General features: G+C 38.3%; 1 protein-coding gene across 1 annotated transcript; it reads left to right on the plus strand.

Annotated features, from left to right (window-relative positions):
* The first annotated feature begins 3,710 nt into the window (after positions 1-3,710).
* On the plus strand, positions 3,711-13,381 carry emc7b (ER membrane protein complex subunit 7b). The gene is made up of 5 exons (XM_060828366.1): positions 3,711-3,955; positions 7,372-7,491; positions 10,594-10,732; positions 11,658-11,738; positions 12,807-13,381. Exons 1-5 carry the CDS (start codon positions 3,756-3,758, stop codon positions 12,951-12,953), a joined length of 687 nt encoding a protein of 228 aa, XP_060684349.1. The 5' UTR covers positions 3,711-3,755; the 3' UTR covers positions 12,954-13,381.
* Positions 13,382-18,618: the final 5,237 nt, after the last annotated feature.

An 18,618-nucleotide genomic window follows, 5' to 3' on the forward strand; every position in this document is an offset into this window, starting at 1 on the left:
CCCCAGAAGAGATCAGATAACAAACTAGTAGTAGTAATTGACTTTAGGAGAGTGATCAGTCAACATTAGAGTTAGTGAAAATATTAACTGACCTCCCTCATACAGTGAAAGAGCACTGCTCGTGAAAGTGTCTTTGTTCTTCATGTAGCATGCTTTGTAATAAATGGGAAGCTGAAAGAGAATTTGGCTATAACTTGATTGTTTAATCATTGGTAAAATACATCCATTTTTGATTGTTCCATTAAGTTCTGGTAATATTTATTCTGGAAATGGAATGCTTTGATATATTAACCATGACATATTGAGGCCAAAAATGATTTCATAGTTTTGAAAGTTACCAATTCTCATGCTAAAAACTGAACTAACAACAAGCTATAAATGTGCTAATATATGTAGAAAAGTTACTTTTGATATTCATAGAGCTATGCGGTGCACCATTGTGAAATGTGGTAATTAGCTGAAAATCCGAATTTGGAGAGTGAATAGAAAAGCATTGTAGAGGGAAGTCTACATAAATATTGTTCGTATTTATTTTTAGGTGTTTTCAGGCAGGTTTAAACTAAACCCACTAATCTACAGAAGTAAATACAAATGTTACTGCAGCATCCTAAGAAAGTTCTATGGAGTGCAGTTAGTTATTGCTAAACATTCTCATGCAATTTTAAATAAAAATTCTATATTGAGATTAGTTGTTCTGAATGTTTGACAAAATGAGATACTTCATCAATGATAAAACATAGTACACAATATCTGTTGTTCTACCAAATTTGATGTACAAATCCCAGACTCGTCCAAAGAATAGTCATAGAGTTATGCAACATGGAAACATCCTTTGATCCAATTCATCCATGCCGACCAAGTTTCTCAAACTAAACTAGTCCCACTTGCCTGCGTTTGGTCCATATCCTTCTAAAACTTTTCTATTCATGTACCTGTCCAAATGTCTTTTTAAATGTTGTAACTGTACCTGCATCTACCACTTCGTCTGGCAGTTCATTCCACATACACATTTCACCCTCTGTGAGAAAAAATTGCCCCTCTGGTCCCTTTCAAATCTTTCACTATATTTTTAAAAATATGCCCTCTAGTTTTGAACTCCTCCAGCCCCACCCCAACCCAGACTTTTGCTGTTCGCCTTAGCTATGCTCCTCATGATTTTATAAACCTCTATAACATCACCCCTCAACCTTCTACACTCCTCCAGGGAAAAAGTCCCAGCCTATCCTTACAGCTCAAATCTTCTTGTCCTGGTAGCATCTTGATAAATCTTTTCTGAACCCTTTCCAATTTAATAATATCATTCCAATAACAGGCGACTTAGAGATATTAGCCAAAACTGAAATCATATAAGTTGCATTATATGCTCTTATTTTACAAGTGATAAAAGCAGGATGTATTCATGATTATACCCCAAAAGTTTGTATAAACTGTTTATGTCCCCTTTATTAACGCAAAGCAAATTCTAGTATTCTGTGTGGTAAGGCATCTTCATATGTGATAATGTAATTTGAATTACCAATTTAGAAAAAGCTGTTCCAAAAAAAAATGATATACGTGGCAATGGTTAATATGCTGCATTCATTGCAAATACATTTACTAACATTGTTTACAATGACAACATCAATGTTATAAATATTTAGAAGACCACAATGTTCTATTCAGTGCCTATAAATAGACTCTAACACCTCTCTTTCATGTATTGGGCAGTTAGTAAAGCTCCTCCTGAACATAGTCATTGTTCTTTAACTTAACAGCTTTTTTCCAAAAGGATCACCAGAATTTTTGTGTAAAAAAAAAATGAATGTGTGCAGAGTAGTTATTTCTAAGGTGCTGTGAATTGATGCTAGAGAACATGAACTAGCTTTGCCTTTAATTCACTCGTATGTAATATATGTATTGATCAACTTATTTGCCTTAGATCAGGTCATGTGCCAGTGAGTTCCTTGTTGAATTTGAATTATTTGAACCATTCAAAACAAAACTTGAGTTATACTGTAAATAACTTGCATCTGTCAGGTCCTTTGAAAATAGTAAGAATTGTGGTATCTAGCAACCTCTTGTGATTCCGATCTATTACTTTTTGAAAATTCAGATGAACAGCATCAAGAATCTTTTTCTGTCGGGCAATCTAAAGTGAGAAGTTACAGCACTGAAACAGCACAGAAGCGCTTCACAGGAGGCTCCCAAGCACTGAAGATGTCCCCTAGAAAGGGGACGAAACGTTTGCAACAAAAACTCCCTGCTTGGCGAACAGAACCACAACAATGAGAAGTTACAGATTTAGGTAAAGGATGGCAGATTTAAAACTAAGATAATGGTGAATTACTTCTCCCAAAGGTTCGTGAATCTGTAATTCACTATCCAGTGGACTCCACGACACTGAATAAATTTGGGAATATAGATAGCTGTTTAATTAATAATTGGGTAAAAAGTATGGAAAGCAGATAGGAAAGTGAAGTTGAGGCTGTGATAAGGTCAGCCATGATCGTGTTTTATGATGGAGAACGCTAGAGGGGCTGAATTGCTTATTCCTGCTCCTAGTTCTTATGAAGTTTACTTCCTTCATCAGCATTCTACCTTCAAATAGTGAAGTTGCTGGGACGTGACCTCTTTAATGTGAGCTTCATTGTGGGTTTCTAATAAAAAAGCTATCTATATATTTGTACAAATCTAATTTCCCAAGTGATTAGCCTTTGTTTTTATTGCTATTCCACAGGAAATCTGTAATTCTCGTAATGTCTTTTATGAACGATCTACAATAATCCAACTATGAGATCCTATTTAGAAAAATTGCTTTATTTTGGTAAAACTATCAATACCAATGAAGATATTAGTTAAATGAGAAATTTTAAAACCCCTCAATCATTAAACAGGTAGTAGAATTGACTAGGAAGCTAAGTGACTACAAAAAGTAAGGTTACACTAATATTTCACTGGTGTCTAGGAGGTGTTTTGTTAACAAGGTTAGTAATTGTTCCTTATCCCTAATTGTCCTGGAGATGTCATAATGATTTGCACCTTTCAGACCCTAAATGGGTGTAGCTGTCATCTTGAACCTTCACCGTCCATGTGGTATTGGTAAAGTTCTCATCAAACCAGTCACCTCTAATCCGAGGGTCACTACACCTCTTTTGAAGTATGCCCTCAATGTTGACGAAGTATTGTATGATTTTTGACCTAATGACATTTGGGTGGTGAGCTTTAAGGCACTCGACAGCCCCCCAGATCGTGCGGTTTCCAATTCCTCAACTCCCTGTACAAATCAGGTAATTTGGGGGTGAGTGAGTGTGATCTCATTCAGACTTTTGGAAGCTTAACTATGGTCTTGACGTGTAAGTTTTATTGTTGTGTCTGCTCAAGTATAAAAGTAATGGAGTGCAGTGAAAAATGTACAAGGTCACCATCTAAGGTACTAAAGTAGATTAGGTACAAAAATAGAAAAATGAAGAAAGCTAAAACTTTGCATTACAGTTCTTCTGTAATTAGGAAAATATAGAAATATAGCGGCGCTATTTTGCTTTATATGGTGTGTATTTCCTGTATGTATCTATCTAAATAAATGCATCCTGTCTGTTGAGGTGCATGGTTGCATGTATTTGAAGGATGTCACAATGATTTGCATGTCTCGGATCCTCACTGGGTGTAGCTGCAGCTTGGCGATGATTGACAGCTCAGGGTGATTTGGAACCTGGTGCAGGCGGGACCCAGAGGTCACGGTTGAAAGGTGAGGGTTGACACCCTTCAGGCTGAGGAGGATGGCGGTGGAGGTACTCGTCGTCTCCCGGCTCCTGTGTTTCCTGTTGGCTCTCCGGCTGGGCGCCGGCTCCGAGGCCGAGGGTGTCGGGGAGAAGTTTAAAATCGAGGGCCGGGCGGTGGTGCCCGGCGTCAGGCCGCAGGATTGGATCCACACAGCGCGGGTGTTGGTGGAGGGAGAGGAACATGTCGGCTTCTTCAAGTAAGGAGAGGCTGGGGACTGGGCCTAGAGCTGGGGCCTCACTTCCCCCTGTCACGGTCTTGTCGATCCGAGCAGCTGGAGGGGAGGGAGCACGGTCCGGACTGGGATATCCGTCCAACTCCTTTCACCACCTCAGAAAGGGCCGTCAGTTAGAACTTGCATTTGCATAGCGCCTTCCGCGACCACCTGGCGTTTTAAAGTGCTCGGCAGTCTGTAAAATGCTGTCTTTGAAGTGTGATATTAGGCAGGAATTGCAGCAGGCAGTTTGAACTCCCGGTGTTCGCGGGACTGATGTTAGCAACAACTTTTGCCCAGATCTCAAAATGTCCCAAAGAGCTTTACAACCAATGATTTGGTTTAGAAATTTAATTACTGCTGTGATTAAGAAAATATTGGTGCACAGCAACTTCCCATAAACAAATGTGACGAATGATTCGGATAATCTGGGTGAATATTAGCCAAAACACTGGAGATAACTCTCGTGTGGTCTTCAAAACTGTGGCCATGAGAGATTTTTGTGCTCATCTCGGGGGGATGAATTAGGCCTCAGTCCGATGTCTCATCTGAAAGATGGTGCCCCCAACAATCCACCTCTCTGTGATGAACTGAAATGTCCAGTTTTGGTTTATGGTTCTGGGTTGGAATGTGAATCTGTAGTCGTCTTACTCAGATGAAATACATTTTAAAGTATCCCCGCAGTTCAAGAAGTGTGACAACAAGGGAGTTTTGTTTCTCTAGTGGCTCAATGGGGAATAGACTTACTAAAAGATCCCCTGGCACTATTTCATAATAGCAGGTGAGTCATCTCTGTTGTTCCAGTTGTTATGCATCCTGCTATATCACTAAAATTAATGATCTTGCTGTTATCATGTTGCTGTTTGTGGGGGCTTGCTTGGTGTAAATTGGAAGCAGTGTTGCAACAGTGATTAAACTTTAAAAATAATTCACTGCCTGTTGTGGTTCTGTTCACCGAGCTGGGAATTTATGTTGCAGACGTTTCGTCCCCTGTCTAGGTGATATCCTCAGTGCTTGGGAGCCTCCTGTGAAGCGCTTCTGTGATCTTTCCTCTTGCATTTATAGTGGTTTGAATCTGCCGCTTCCGATTGTCAGTTCCACCTGTCCGCTGCAGTGGTCGGTATATTGGGTCCAGGTGGATGTGCTTATTGATTGAATCTGTGGATGAGTGCCATGCCTCTAGGAATTCCCTAGAATGTTGCTTGTCATCTGCGTGTGTGGCTACTAAGGATAGCTGGTCAGATAGCATGACAAGCTATCCTTAGTAGCCACACACGCAGATGACAAGCAACAAGAATTCGACTGGGACAACACTACTATTATAGGACAAGCCAAATAGAGAACAGCCAGGGAATTCCTAGAGGCATGGCACTCATCCACAGATTCAATCAATAAGCACATCGACCTGGACCCAATATACCAACCACTGCAACGGACAGCTGGAACTGACAACCGGAAGCGGCAGATTCAAACCACTACAAATGCCGGAGGAAAGATCACAGAAGCGCCTCACAGGAGGCTTCGAATCACTGAGGATGTCACCTAAACAGGGGACGAAACATCTGCAACACAAATTCCCAGCTCAGCGAACAGAACCACAACGACGAGCACCCGAGATACAAATCTTCTCTCAGACTTTAATTCACTGCCTATCAGCACTTTAAGATGTCTGGTGGTCTCTGCTTAAACACAAGTTTTCCAATTTTGTGTTGTTGCAGAATGGGCAACACTGTGGTCAAGTGCTGAAAAAAATCTTTTACAGTTCAATAAAACATTGGGCTACTTATAAATCTGTTTACTCCGGTTATTCTCCTGAGGGTATTCATCCTTGCTGCTAGATATTTCCATTGTTTTGTCAGCTATCTCAGCTGATTTGTGTTGGCAGATTCACAGCATTGCTTGTGTCAGTTATGCCAATTTCTCACCTGATACCCAAGTAACTCAGTTTACAGAGGAGGGTATCATATTGAAATCTAGATGTGTTGAAACCAGTTATTGGCTTCCTGTTGTCATTCTGCTTGAAAGTGACAAGTCTTTCCAGACTAAAGATTAACACTGGGACTTCCTTTATAATTCACTACTGCACCAAGTACTGTCAAGTAACTATTTATTTTGACAGGGTATCTTTGCTGATAATTTGGCTGCTATTTTAAATGGTAAAACCTAAAATTCAAATATGTTTTTGATGCATAAATTATCTTAAAATTATAATACAATTATGCTATTTGGCCCATTGTCTTTGTTTATAACTGGACCAGTTTTGAATTTATCTATTAGATTAGATTAGATTAGATTAGTTTAGATTAGATTAGATTACTTACAGTGTGGAAACAGGCCCTTCGGCCCAACAAGTCCACACCGACCTGCTGAAGCGCAACCCACCCATACCCCTACATTTACCCCTTGCCTAACACTACGGGCAATTTAGCATGGCCAACTCACCTGACCCGCACATCTTTGGACTGTGGGAGGAAACCGGAGCACCCGGAGGAAACCCACGCAGACACGGGGAGAATGTGCAAACTCCACACAGTCAGTCACCTCTCTGTATCTTTAATTTTTCAAATACTGTAAGTACCTTTTTATGTATTTCATTTCTTAGCTGGCACAAATAGCTAAACAGTTCTGCTTTATTATTGAAAAATAATTCTCAAAAAGCAACAGCATACAAGGAAGGTTAGTTTAAGCTGTAAGCGAAGAGGTTATCGGTTCATCTGCATGGTTGGGTTATTCATGAAGTATTAACAAGCAATGGGTTAAATTTATGTCTACATTGTATCAACGAATCTTTTGCAAAATGGAAAAGTGGTTTAAAATAACTGATGTAGACTAAAATAATCATGTTGTGAAAAATCTACAAAATCAATTTGGAAGAAAATCATTATTCTTATTTTGGGCAGGTATCATGAACTATAGCCTTTCATTCCATGACAGTATCCACCAGATTTTTAATTGATTTCCAGAATTTTTGCCTCCATTGCTTTTCCTAAAGGTCAATTTGATGTGTTTGTGCTTTACAAGAAGATTTTGCTTTTTTCTCATTTTGAGCATAATGTTCCTTCCATCGCTGCTGTTTAACTGGAAGAAAGGTATTTCTAGTTGCCATTTATTGTCACCTAAGCCTAAGTCTCAGTTGCCTCTTGTTGAAGTGAAAAGGCCTGAATTTCTCCAATCTTTTAGCGATGCTATTAATCTCATCTCCTTATTCTATATCACCATTGATTTTTGTTCCATAATGACTCGGCATGTTAAGAAGTGAATTCACTTCCTTACTTGATCTCTTTCTACTTTATATTCAGTTATTCTGCTCCATGTTATTACTGATACAGTTACTTTTGGAATATGCAAGTGGTGTTTAACACGGTGATGTTCTGAAGGACCCTATACATTTCACTTTACAGGACAGATGGGACGTTCACTGTAAACGATGTTCCTTCTGGTTCATATGTGGTGGAAATAGTATCACCAGCCTATCGCTTTGAACCTGTGCGAGTGGATATAACATCCAAAGGTAAAATCAGGTAAGACTGAACTCATCATTGACTAGCATTTTTAATTTCAGTTAATTTGAAATTGCTTTTAGCGAGGCTTGCATTTCTTGATATCCAGTTGTATTAGGTCACACTGCAGTAACTTTTCTTTATTTATATTTTTAAAATATATGTGAATCCATTACTGAGACAGTCACTAAGATCTAACAAAAGGCTGGGCCATTTTAAAGGGTTCTGATTCTCTTCTTGCTCATGAACTGTCCTCACCCTTTGCCAGAAGTATCTCAGCTCAGTGTTCTGTCATGTCTGCCTCATCATTTCACTCGTCTCCTTTCAAGAAACTCCCACGGTTGAGAACCTCCTGTTGTTTGGCAGGATCCTGCTTTCTGCCTAGCCTGGAGTGAGCTGTTACTCAGCTGCTTTGTGCTGATTGTGCCCTCAGTCAGATTGCCTGTCCGTGATTGGCCTCTGCTTCTCTCAGTCACAATGGGACAGTCAATCCAATTGGTTAAAAATCACACAACACCAGGTTGTAGTCCAACAGATATATTTGGAAGCACTAGCTTTCCGAGCGTTGCTCCTTCATCAAGTAGCTGTACGGCAGGATCATAAGGCAGAATTTATAGCAAAAGATTAGTGTCATGCAACTGAAACAATATATTCAGCAAACATAGGCTGCTGTTAAGTCTTTCAACTTTTAGAATGGGTTGCAGGTTTCGGTTCATTTAATATATAAATTCCAGAACTGCTTTTAAATCACATTCTCAAGATAACTTAAGGTGGCATCAGCATGAAGTGATGGCAGATTCAGCAGAGAGGAACTGAATGGCAGTTCTTTTCACTTTCCACCACTGGGCCATCCACTGCCACCTCAATTGAGAGTGTGACTACTGCTGGATAAGCTGGAAGACTGAAGAGGGGGCTAAGGCTAGAGGGAAGACAGCAAGGCGAAATGGCAGTGTGGGGGCCAGAGCCGTGGACGAAGGCCAGAGAAGAATGAGAGTAAACTACAGAATTGGAGAGAGGCAGGGACTGGGTGCAGCTGAGACAGGAGACAAGAGCATTGATGATGATTGGTGGGTGGGCCGGGGGGGAGGTTTGTGGTTGCTTGGTGAGGAGACTGACTTGGACGGACTAGGGCCAAAAGCGCTCGGAAGTTTCACAAGTTATTAGACTTTTTGCTCAGGTTGGATGGGAGGAAATCAATAGAGAAACTTTGCATTGAAATAGGATATTTTAATATTTGTTAATATATGTAAATTTTCCTTTTTTGTTGTATCTCATTGCCAACAGAAATTACGTGCAAGTCCTGTTAGCGCTTCCTGTTAAAACGGTTCATGCCTATTCACTTTCCTCTTTCATACCAAATACTTTCCCCTCTTAATTTGAATTTGTTCAAAAGCTGAATGCCTTTTCATCTGGATAATACTTCCAGCAACATTTGGGTGGAATGTGAGCCAAAGTGGGTTTGGATGAAGCCAGAATGACAGCTGTCTCACAGCCTATTCAAGTATGGATTTGAAGGATCAAGGTATATCCCTGTTAAGAGTTTTGAGGGCTGGGATCCAGACTCTGAAGTCTGGGTCTTAATACTGCTTCTCCATCGCATCGAACAATGTTTTGTCAAATTTTAGCCTTTATAAAATGTCCCATTTGTAATTCCACCTACCGATCATAGCTTAGAAATAGCTGCGTTTTTCCTCCGATTATGAAAAGTGCTACAATAATCTGAAACTTTGTCAAAAATCTCCAGGGAGAAGAGAGTGGAAGAGGGAATAAGTGGTATGCTGAGTGGGGAAGGAGGCCACAAGTGAGTAGGTTTGTCTGGGGAGGGAAGGCAGGCATAACTGAGGGAGTATATAGCACGAGCGCGTGTGTGTGTGTGTGTTGGGAGGGTGATGTGAGATTTACACTTGAGTGACAAGGCACAGACTTGATTGAATGTGACAGCATCTTATCATGATCCCTACAAACCCAGGACCCAGTTCTGTTTGATCTGGAGTCTTGCCAACATAACTGCTTTTGCACATGGCCTGTTGGTATACTTAGATTGACATTCTAAGATATAATTTCTTTACAGAGGCATTTTAGGAAAGTGTGTGTGCATGTGTTGGATCTGATTAGTGTGTGCGCCTGAGTGATGGGCAAGGACTTCTGAGTCTTCTATTAGCATGGTATATGAAGAAATTGGCAGATATATATCTGAGTATATTAAATGACATTTTTACAAATTATTTTAAAATTATAGGTCTTGATATTTATATGCTGATATTTTACACCCCACTAATAATATATAAAATGTTCCTTTGCTTTATTGCTGCTTTGTTTTTCCTGATGTCTGGAATAGTGTTAATTTGTAAACTCTTTAAAATCTTGATATTTGTTCATGGACATGAGTGTCATTGGGTAATCCAGCCTTTTCCATCACTAAGTTACTCTTGAAATTAAAATGGGATCAAATTGGAAGGTAGTTTGCAAAGCACTGGCAGAGCCTTTTGTTTTGCTTTGCATGTACACAATCTTGCCATGTCCTATTTTGATGTTATTGTGGAATTCATCCTGCATTCATTGGCTGCACTGAGATTGTGTGGGATCACTTTCATGACTTGATGTGAACAAATTGATCCATAGCCTTGACAAGAATAAAAGTGAACAAATTGAGGAATGATGTTTTTACTCACTCAGTCTGGTAATTCCACCCACCTGAAATAGCTTAGAAGCATTTGCAGTTTTCCTCCGATCATGAAAACCGCTACAATAATGTGATACTTTATCAAAAAACTCAGTCCGCTCATTTTTGGCCACTAATTTTCAGACTGTTTTGCCTTTGACCACTCTTACTCCCAGAAACTCCTTAAAATATACCTCTTTAACCAAGCTTTAGACTTAATATCTCCTTGTGTGGCTTAGTCTCATACTTCGTTTTCTAATGCTCTTGTGAAGGGCCTCGGGCTGTTTCATTATATGAAAGGCACTTTATAATGTAAAGGTTGTTGCTGCTGTTGTGTCTGAATAAAGTGATTAGTAATATTTAAAAGTTTTAACACTTTGGCTTTCTGTTTGGTTAAAGAAAATCTTCTGGCCATCAAGTTGTTTCATTTAATAACTTTTCAAAAATTGTTTTCTTACAAGAGCAAGACATGTGAACTATTTAAAAGCATCTGAAGTTATTAGGTTGCCATATCCCATACAAATCAAATCTACTGGCCCTCCGCCATATTTTCTGAAGAGAGAAACATGGGGCTGGACAGATTTCCTCATGAATCCTATGGTAAGTGTTTTTGAATTATGTAACTATGATTTTAGCCCTTTTCTATGAAGTGTAAATTTAGCTATTACTGAAAAAAGGAGACTTTGTGAAAGCTTTTCATCTTGCAGTCATTAGGACAATTTACAAGAAATTGTCTTTCCAGAGTCCAGTTGACAACAAATCTGCACTCTGCATTCATAAATATTGTTTTCCTTTCACATTGATATTTCTTGCAAATTGTTCTTATGGGTGCAGGATGAAATCCAAGATTCAATCTATCTTTTCCTTCCAGTAACCACCCTACCTCATTTGGGACATGGACCCTCCTCTTCACATGCTATCTCTTGTTGTACAATTGTTGTCAGGTTCCACACATGATAGGACTATTCCATCAGTGGCAAAAATGGCAGCAATTCTGCAAAAGCACCTCCCAAATTAGGACCTTAATCATTTTTATTGGTTGCCTGTTTCCATGATGTAGTCAGCAGGCCTGATTTCCACCCCCGCCCAAGTTGTCTTGGGAAACTCTAATGTTGGGAATTCATTGTGGAGCCATCCTAAAGAAGCTGCTGAGTATTTTCCTGCCCTCTCCGACTCAACCCCATGTCCAAGACGCTGGTAAAACACAACTTTGTTTGTGTTCTCAACTGTTTACATCCTACCCTCCACCACAAAACTTAGATGCATTACAGTGACTCCCTTACATGTAAGGCATGAATATAAACTGTAAATTGCTGAGGCCCCAACACTGATCCTTGCAACACCAAGTCTGAAATCTTAAAATATACTTTTGGCTTTTTCATTTATCTATGCTAATGTATTACTCCCAAAACCAAGAACCAAGAAGGTATCTTTGCGCCAAAATATCTGAATAGTTTCTCCAAACTATGCTGAATACTCACCTGTAACCGAGATTTTTACAATTTGACTGTTGTATTTTGTGCAGGTCATGATGATGATTCTTCCATTGTTAATCATCCTCCTATTGCCTAAAGTGGTCAACACAAATGATCCTGACATGAGACGGGTATGTATGCTGAGTTGAACTTTAAAAGTCAACAATAACAGGAATTTTGTCCCAGTATGTTTTATGGAAAAAAATTATATCCACTACTTCTATGTTTAAAATCAGTGGAAATAAATTTCCCCTAGGTAGTGCTAAATCTCAACATTTACGTACATATCACAAATTAATTTGAGAGATCTGATCTTTTTTACATTTTATTAATGAAGAATTTGCATTTGAACTAATGGAGGAGTGTACTTAGATTATTGGGCACAGAACAAACTTGGTATGAATTATTTTACATTATCTAACTGAAAAAATAACTCATAATTTTGCATAGGTCTTAAGAACCATTTTGGGAATTCCACTTGTATCATTGGAGTTGCATAATTATCTGTGTTGCTTAACATAAGGGTGAACTTGAAACAGTTGCTTGGCTAAAAAAAAACTGAAAATGTGTTGCTGGAAAAGCGCAGCAGGTCAGGTGGCATCCAAGGAGCAGGAGAGTCGACGTTTCGGGCATGAGCCCTTCAGGAAGCTCTTCATCTGATCTGCTGCGCTTTTCCAGCAACACATTTTCAACTCTGATCTCCAGCATCTGCAGTCCTCACTTTCTCCTAAAAAAAAACTGACTTTAATATTGTAGATGGGTCTTCCTATTATGTGTTGTGAAAATTGTGCTGCCTGATCCATTCTGTCTTTGATATCAGTTCCAAAATGACCAGCGCAACCTGCCAGTTAATACCCTACTCAACACAGTTTGTCTTACTCAGAGGTAATTATAGGAAAGAGCATTCATTTCTCCAAATCGATAGTTGTAGCTAGAATAAAGAAGGGTTACTAGCTGGGTTTTTTTATTTGAAGGTTAAAAAAATGCACCACTTTACCTTTGGAAACTGATGTTTATATTGGTATACTGTAAATATTAGGTGCTGAAATACACAGTTTGTGTGTCCCAGACTCAACTGGCTTTCGTCTGAACTGGTTCTGGTGCACTTAAAAGCACAATTTTATGATATTGTTATATGAATGTAGGAGTGAGATGCGTCCTGCAGTGTCATCACAATATATGTCTGCATTCTATTCCAGGAGATGGAGCAATCCATGAATATGTTGAACCCGAATCATGAGTTGCCGGATGTTTCAGAGTTCATGACTCGCCTTTTTTCTTCCAAGTCATCTAAATCTGGGAGTGGTAGCAAGGCTGGCAAAAGTGGTGTTCTGAAAAGGAGGTAGTCTTTCCTTCAACGAGTCATTCAAGGTTATGACACACACAATGCCTGTTTATGCTCTTTCTGAAAAATAAATCGCCAGTAGAATAAATACTGAGAGCTTCTTACAAAGAAAAGTAAAATCTGAAACAAAGCATACTTGACATCTTGAAGACAAAGGGCTTGGTATTTATGTAAACAGTGAAAATTGTGTGCTTGCAGTGACTAGTATATTCTGGAGAATGTCTTATTTAATTAAGTGTAACTCAGAATAATATCCCAGTTAATTTACTGCTACTTTTGGTAAGTATTTTTTAATACATTCAGTGTGTTCAAGAAACTAAAGTAATATAAAACTGATTTTTTTCAAATCTCTGTTCAATTTCTCAAGTATGAGGCAATGGTATGTCTCAAATTAATGAAAATATATTCAAGATAACTTGTTCTGGGCTATGTATATTTCAAGTGCACATAATAAAATAATACAGAAAAACCGTGTTTGTCATTCTTATTACAACCAAAACATCATTGGTGAGAACTTTGTGAACAATATTTAGGAGCTTACAATCCTGATTTAGTATGTCATTTTTGTTTTATAGAAATACAGCATCTCACGAAGCTGATTTCAACTGAGCATAATTATTCAGTTCAGTCTATAAGTCATTTTTACATTAAAACGTACAATTTTCTTTAACAGCATTTCACAGCCTTTCAAACAGATTTTTACTGTTCACTTCTCATTGAGAATCATTGCAGAGATTATTTATTGCAGAAGAAAAATACATGTTGATAGTCCTAAAATTCTTTTTGTTTAAAGCTATTTCTGCCTGTCATGTAGCTATGGTTTAAATTGTAACAGTGCATTGCATTTTTTTCTACTCCATTTGATATCCTGTACAGCTCTGTATAATGATTTTAATCATTCCTTATTATATTTTATATATTTTTTCTTACCCATTACAGGTATGTACTATTTCGACATGATTAGAGCAGTTATTTATATTTACAGGTGACTTGTTTACATTTTGTCTATTATAGTTAATGTGAGCAAACTTAATAACTGAAGCCTGCAAATAATTTTTCATACAAAGTTTCACTGCAAATGTATTTTATGTTGCCAAAATCGTCACCTAGCATAAACAAATTGTGGATGTAGATTTGCTCGTTGAGCTGGAAGGTTTGTTTTCAGACGTTTCGTCACCATAATAGGTAACATCTTCAGTGAGCTTCCGAATGAAGCACTCGTGGTGTAGCCGGTTTTCTATTTTATATGTTTGAGTTTCCTTGGGTGCTTGATGTCAATTCCTGTGGTAACATTTACTGTAGTGACGTCATTTCCTGTTCTTTTTCTCAGGGATGGTAAATGCGATCCAAGTCAATGTGTTGTTGATAGAGTTCCTGTTGGAATGCTATGCTTCGAGGAATTGTTTGTGTCTGTGTTTGGCTTGTCCTAGGGTGGATGTGTTGTACCAGTCGAAGTGGTGACCTTCCTCATCCATATGTAAGGATACTAGTGATAGTGGGTCATGTCTTTTTGTGGCTAGTTGATGTTCATGTATCCCGGTACCCATTTACCACCCCCTGAGGAAAAGAACAGGAAATGACATCACCATAGGAAATGATATCACCAACCCAAGGAAACTCAAACATATAAATAGAGAGCGGGCTCCATCACCAATGCTCCCTGCGGAGGCTCACAGAAGATGTTACCTAGTATGGTGCCGAAATATCTGAAAATGAACTTTCCAGCTCAGCGCGCAAACCTACATCCAGCACTTTAGCCTGAGCTACAAATCTCAAAACGAAATAAACCAATTTTAATCCAGGACTTAATTGAAGGAGACCTCTCCAAATTTAAATAATTTTTGTGGAGGGTGTATCGGTGCATTTTATGAGCAATGCATGTTTTTGAGCTCCATTTAAGATCAAGAATGTTTGGTGTAACTATTTAGAAGAAAATGAGTAGCACGTGGATGGTAATGTAGGACGTTTAAACAGCATACCCTGTAAATGGCTAAACTAAATCAAAATTCCTGCAAGTTGAATCTCAATGCTGCTAGCTTGCTCAGCTTGATGATTTGAACCTGAATGAGCTTATACTTAAGGCTTCTTACATACATACAAGTATTGAACATTTTAAAGAGCATCTAAATGCACAGCATTCTATTCTGTAAATTAACTTTCTAGTAAAACTTTGCAAATTATTGTCTTTGTCATGGTGGAAGTCAATAAATAAGCTAGAAGTTTAAGCTGGTATCCAAAGAAAAATCAGCAGTTTGACTGTTTTTGCTTTCTATTGCAGGGCAGTATGAAATCCCCATTGTTCCTTTGCAATTTTTTTTTGAATGGTGGTGTATTTCATTTCCGTTGGCTAGTTTCCTGTGGTGTATCTGTTATTTGTAATTTGCTCAAATCACAGTAAGTATTAAATATCGTATTCCAGGAACAGTTTCAAATCAGCTGCAAATGTAACTGGTAATTGCACACAATAAAGTCTGATTTTGCTGGCTACAAGACTTTGATGATACGGAATTGTTCCAGACTCGTGTAACTTGGTAACTAATACTTCTGCCATATCAAACAGTTGTTCTAACTGGAAATGCTCGGACACTTATTTTCAAATATTTGTGAACTGTGCAAATGTTGACACATGCACCCAGCCACCTCCATTCTAATGCTAGGAAGGATAGCACGTGCTATCCAAATGAAAATTTATCATTTGTAGATGCCTTATTAATATGTCAAACAGAAACACTAAACAAGACTATAATGTGAAATTGTGAGACTGTAATCAAAGCAGATGATTTGTGGTTTTCGCTCATTCGAAGTGGCGGGCATTTTTTGTTTGATTCTGAGCCACAGACTATGCTAGACTATAATGGTTTCCAAGGCAATTCATGACATGAAGCAATTCTATAGCATTGTAAGCAATTAGAGTGTATTACACATATTGTGTTTGGGTCAAATTTTGATTTTATGCAAGGTGATAAATGGATGTATTTAATATCTCTGCTATTTGAGTGAATTGCAGAATATGTTCAGAGCCATATTTTCTACACTTTCCAAATCTGACACAATCAAATTTCAAATCACTGCATGTAACGGTTATGGTGTCTTGGATCACAAAGTCTATACAAGTGTCCTTCAGATTCAGTTGAATGTAGTTATGAGAAGACAACACAAATTTACTTTAAATATAAACATTTATTAAGTGAATAAAAAGAGAGGAATAAAAAGCCTCATGCCCTTCTGCCTGTCGGAAACCCTTCAATCGATGACTGGTCTACAGGCTTAGGGTTCTGCCTGGCACCAAATGCGATCCCAGTCTGAGGTGAAGTTCTTCAACTTGAAACGAGTCTCTTTCTCTCTCCCTGTCAGTGTACAAACATGTTGGTTGTATGGGCATGTACAGGAATGTTAATGGGATCATTCAAGGTCATGTAGCTGTCAAATAGCATTATCAATTTTAGCCCATCCTGTACATGTGGTATTTGTTATGTTCCCAGTACTTCTGTTTGAAATTTTGCTTGATTTATCTTCAAAATTGTCAGGGTGTTTTCCTTTGCAGACATAAAATGGCTGGTAACTTTTTTTTCCTGTGTAATTTCCCTGTTATGTTTTCACTTAATTATTTTCAAATAAAATCTATAAATAATCATTCTAATTTGCTCACTGGAAAAGCTAACATTGTCTTGCACATGCAGTCAACATACACATTTATATGATTCTGTTTTTAGACTAGTGTATCTAACCATAATTAAATGTATTTCCTTGGGAATTGGCATTTTAAGTGAAACTGCAGAATAATTCTAATTCATTCCATCTTGTAGATGCGTATATGTATTATAGTATTCCTTTCTAAAGGTTTTTTGTAAACTTTAGCAAATTGTTAAAGATTCTAAATGTCTTTTGGTACATTATATCTTCTGTGCAATTAAAGTAAATGACTAACTGCAAAAGAGTTGTTTCACATCTGAAATTCATAGCTAAATGAGATGGGGGATAGTTTTCAGATGGATGAGCTGAAATATGCTAAAAACCACCTTTTCACCTTTACAACCTTTGAAATGTTTAGTTTTATATTATAATTGCACAAATGCTTATATGTTTATTTACTGAATAATTCCCTCCCCTCCAACTTTGTCACCTCTTTACACAAAGGTAGGCTTTGAATATTTTTTAATCTATGATATGGCTTGTAGATGTCACTGGATAAAGCCAGCATTGTGGCTATCCCTAAATGTCCTTGAACTGTGTGACTTGTTTTCTCCAAGTTTTTTTTTCTTAATGCTTAACTGTTCATGTCTGGGTCTATTCCAAATCTGCAAACTCGCAATAAAATGAGGATAAACAAACTTTCCAATCTTCCAGTACCACGAACGAAACTCAAAAATGAAACAAAAACTGTCTGCCCATTCTTAAGATACAATTGAGAAATATGAATCAATCTTAAAGGTATCCATGCATCTCCCACCTTCAGACACAGGTTCCCAAATGATATTGAAGCCAGTTTAGAGTCCAATGACATTGCTATACATCTTAAATCACATGGTAATGATGGTAGATTTTAGGGCAGCATGGTGGCTTAGTGGTGAGTGCTGCTGCTGCCTCTCAGTGTCAGAGACTGGTTCAATTCTAACCTCAGGTGACTTTGCACAAACTCCACACAAACGTTCTCCTAGTATCTGCATGGGGTTCCACGGAGTGCTCTGGTTTTCTACCGCACCGCGAAGATGTGCAAGTTAGGTGAATTGGCCATTGCTAAATTGCTCCATAGTGTCCAGGGATGTGCAGGCTAGGGAGATTAACCATGGGAAATCCAGGGATTAGATAGTGATCTGAATGGGATATTCTTTAGAAGGTCAGTACAGACTTGATGGGTTGAATGGCCTCTCCCCACACTGTAGGAATTCTATGTTTTATGCCTTAGACTTCCTTAAAGGACATTTTTGAACCAGGTCAATTTTTACAACAATTCGTGATTTTGTGATTAGAGTTAACACTTTGTGATTACAATTAACACTGAGACTAGCTTTATAAACAACATTTTCAATTGAATTTTAAGTTCCATTAGCTGCTTCAGTGGGTTTTGAACTTTTGTCGGCAGACAGTGACATTACCATACCACTGCCTGCTCCAAATTGATGAACACCAATAGCCTTTAATTAGCACAAACAAATGCTGACAATGTGTTCAACTCAGCAGTGCCTGCTGATGAGCCATTCAATTAGAAGGTGTCTTACACTAGCTTTGTCATTTAATCGTCTCATGTTAACGTGCATACTTTCAGACTGGACACTGGATAAGAAGTGAAACCAGGAAATTGATTATTCTCTACATAACTGTTGATCAAATGAACACTGAACTTAGCTGTGGGATCACATTGGGGCTTTTCCAGTCTGTACTGTTCTATCAGTACTTATGTCTTCACTGGCTGAGGCATTGATGCAGGAGAAAACAAAAATAAGTTCTCTAGTTATTGCAAAGTTTAAAAATCACACAGCACCAGGTTATAGTCCAACAGGTTTATTTGGAAACACTAGCTTTCAGAGCGCTGCTCCTTCAGGTGGTTGTGGAGTATAAGATCATAAGACACAGAATTTACAGCAAAAGTTTACAGTGTGATGTGTCTGAAATTATATATTGGAAAAAGACCTGGATTGTTTAAGTCTCTATCTTTTAGAAACAAC

This window comes from Hemiscyllium ocellatum, chromosome 8 (assembly GCF_020745735.1).
Source record: "Hemiscyllium ocellatum isolate sHemOce1 chromosome 8, sHemOce1.pat.X.cur, whole genome shotgun sequence".
Taxonomy (NCBI): domain Eukaryota; kingdom Metazoa; phylum Chordata; class Chondrichthyes; order Orectolobiformes; family Hemiscylliidae; genus Hemiscyllium; species Hemiscyllium ocellatum.

Coding starts and splice junctions, on each gene's coding strand:
- emc7b (XM_060828366.1), top strand. CDS start 3,756: ATGGCGGTGGAGGTACTCGTCGTCTCCCGGCTCCTGTGTTTCCTGTTG. Junction 7,492..10,593: donor ACATCCAAAGGTAAAATCAG/GTAAGACTGAAC, acceptor TTTTCTTACAAG/AGCAAGACATGTGAACTATT. Junction 11,739..12,806: donor ATGATCCTGACATGAGACGG/GTATGTATGCTG, acceptor ATTCTATTCCAG/GAGATGGAGCAATCCATGAA.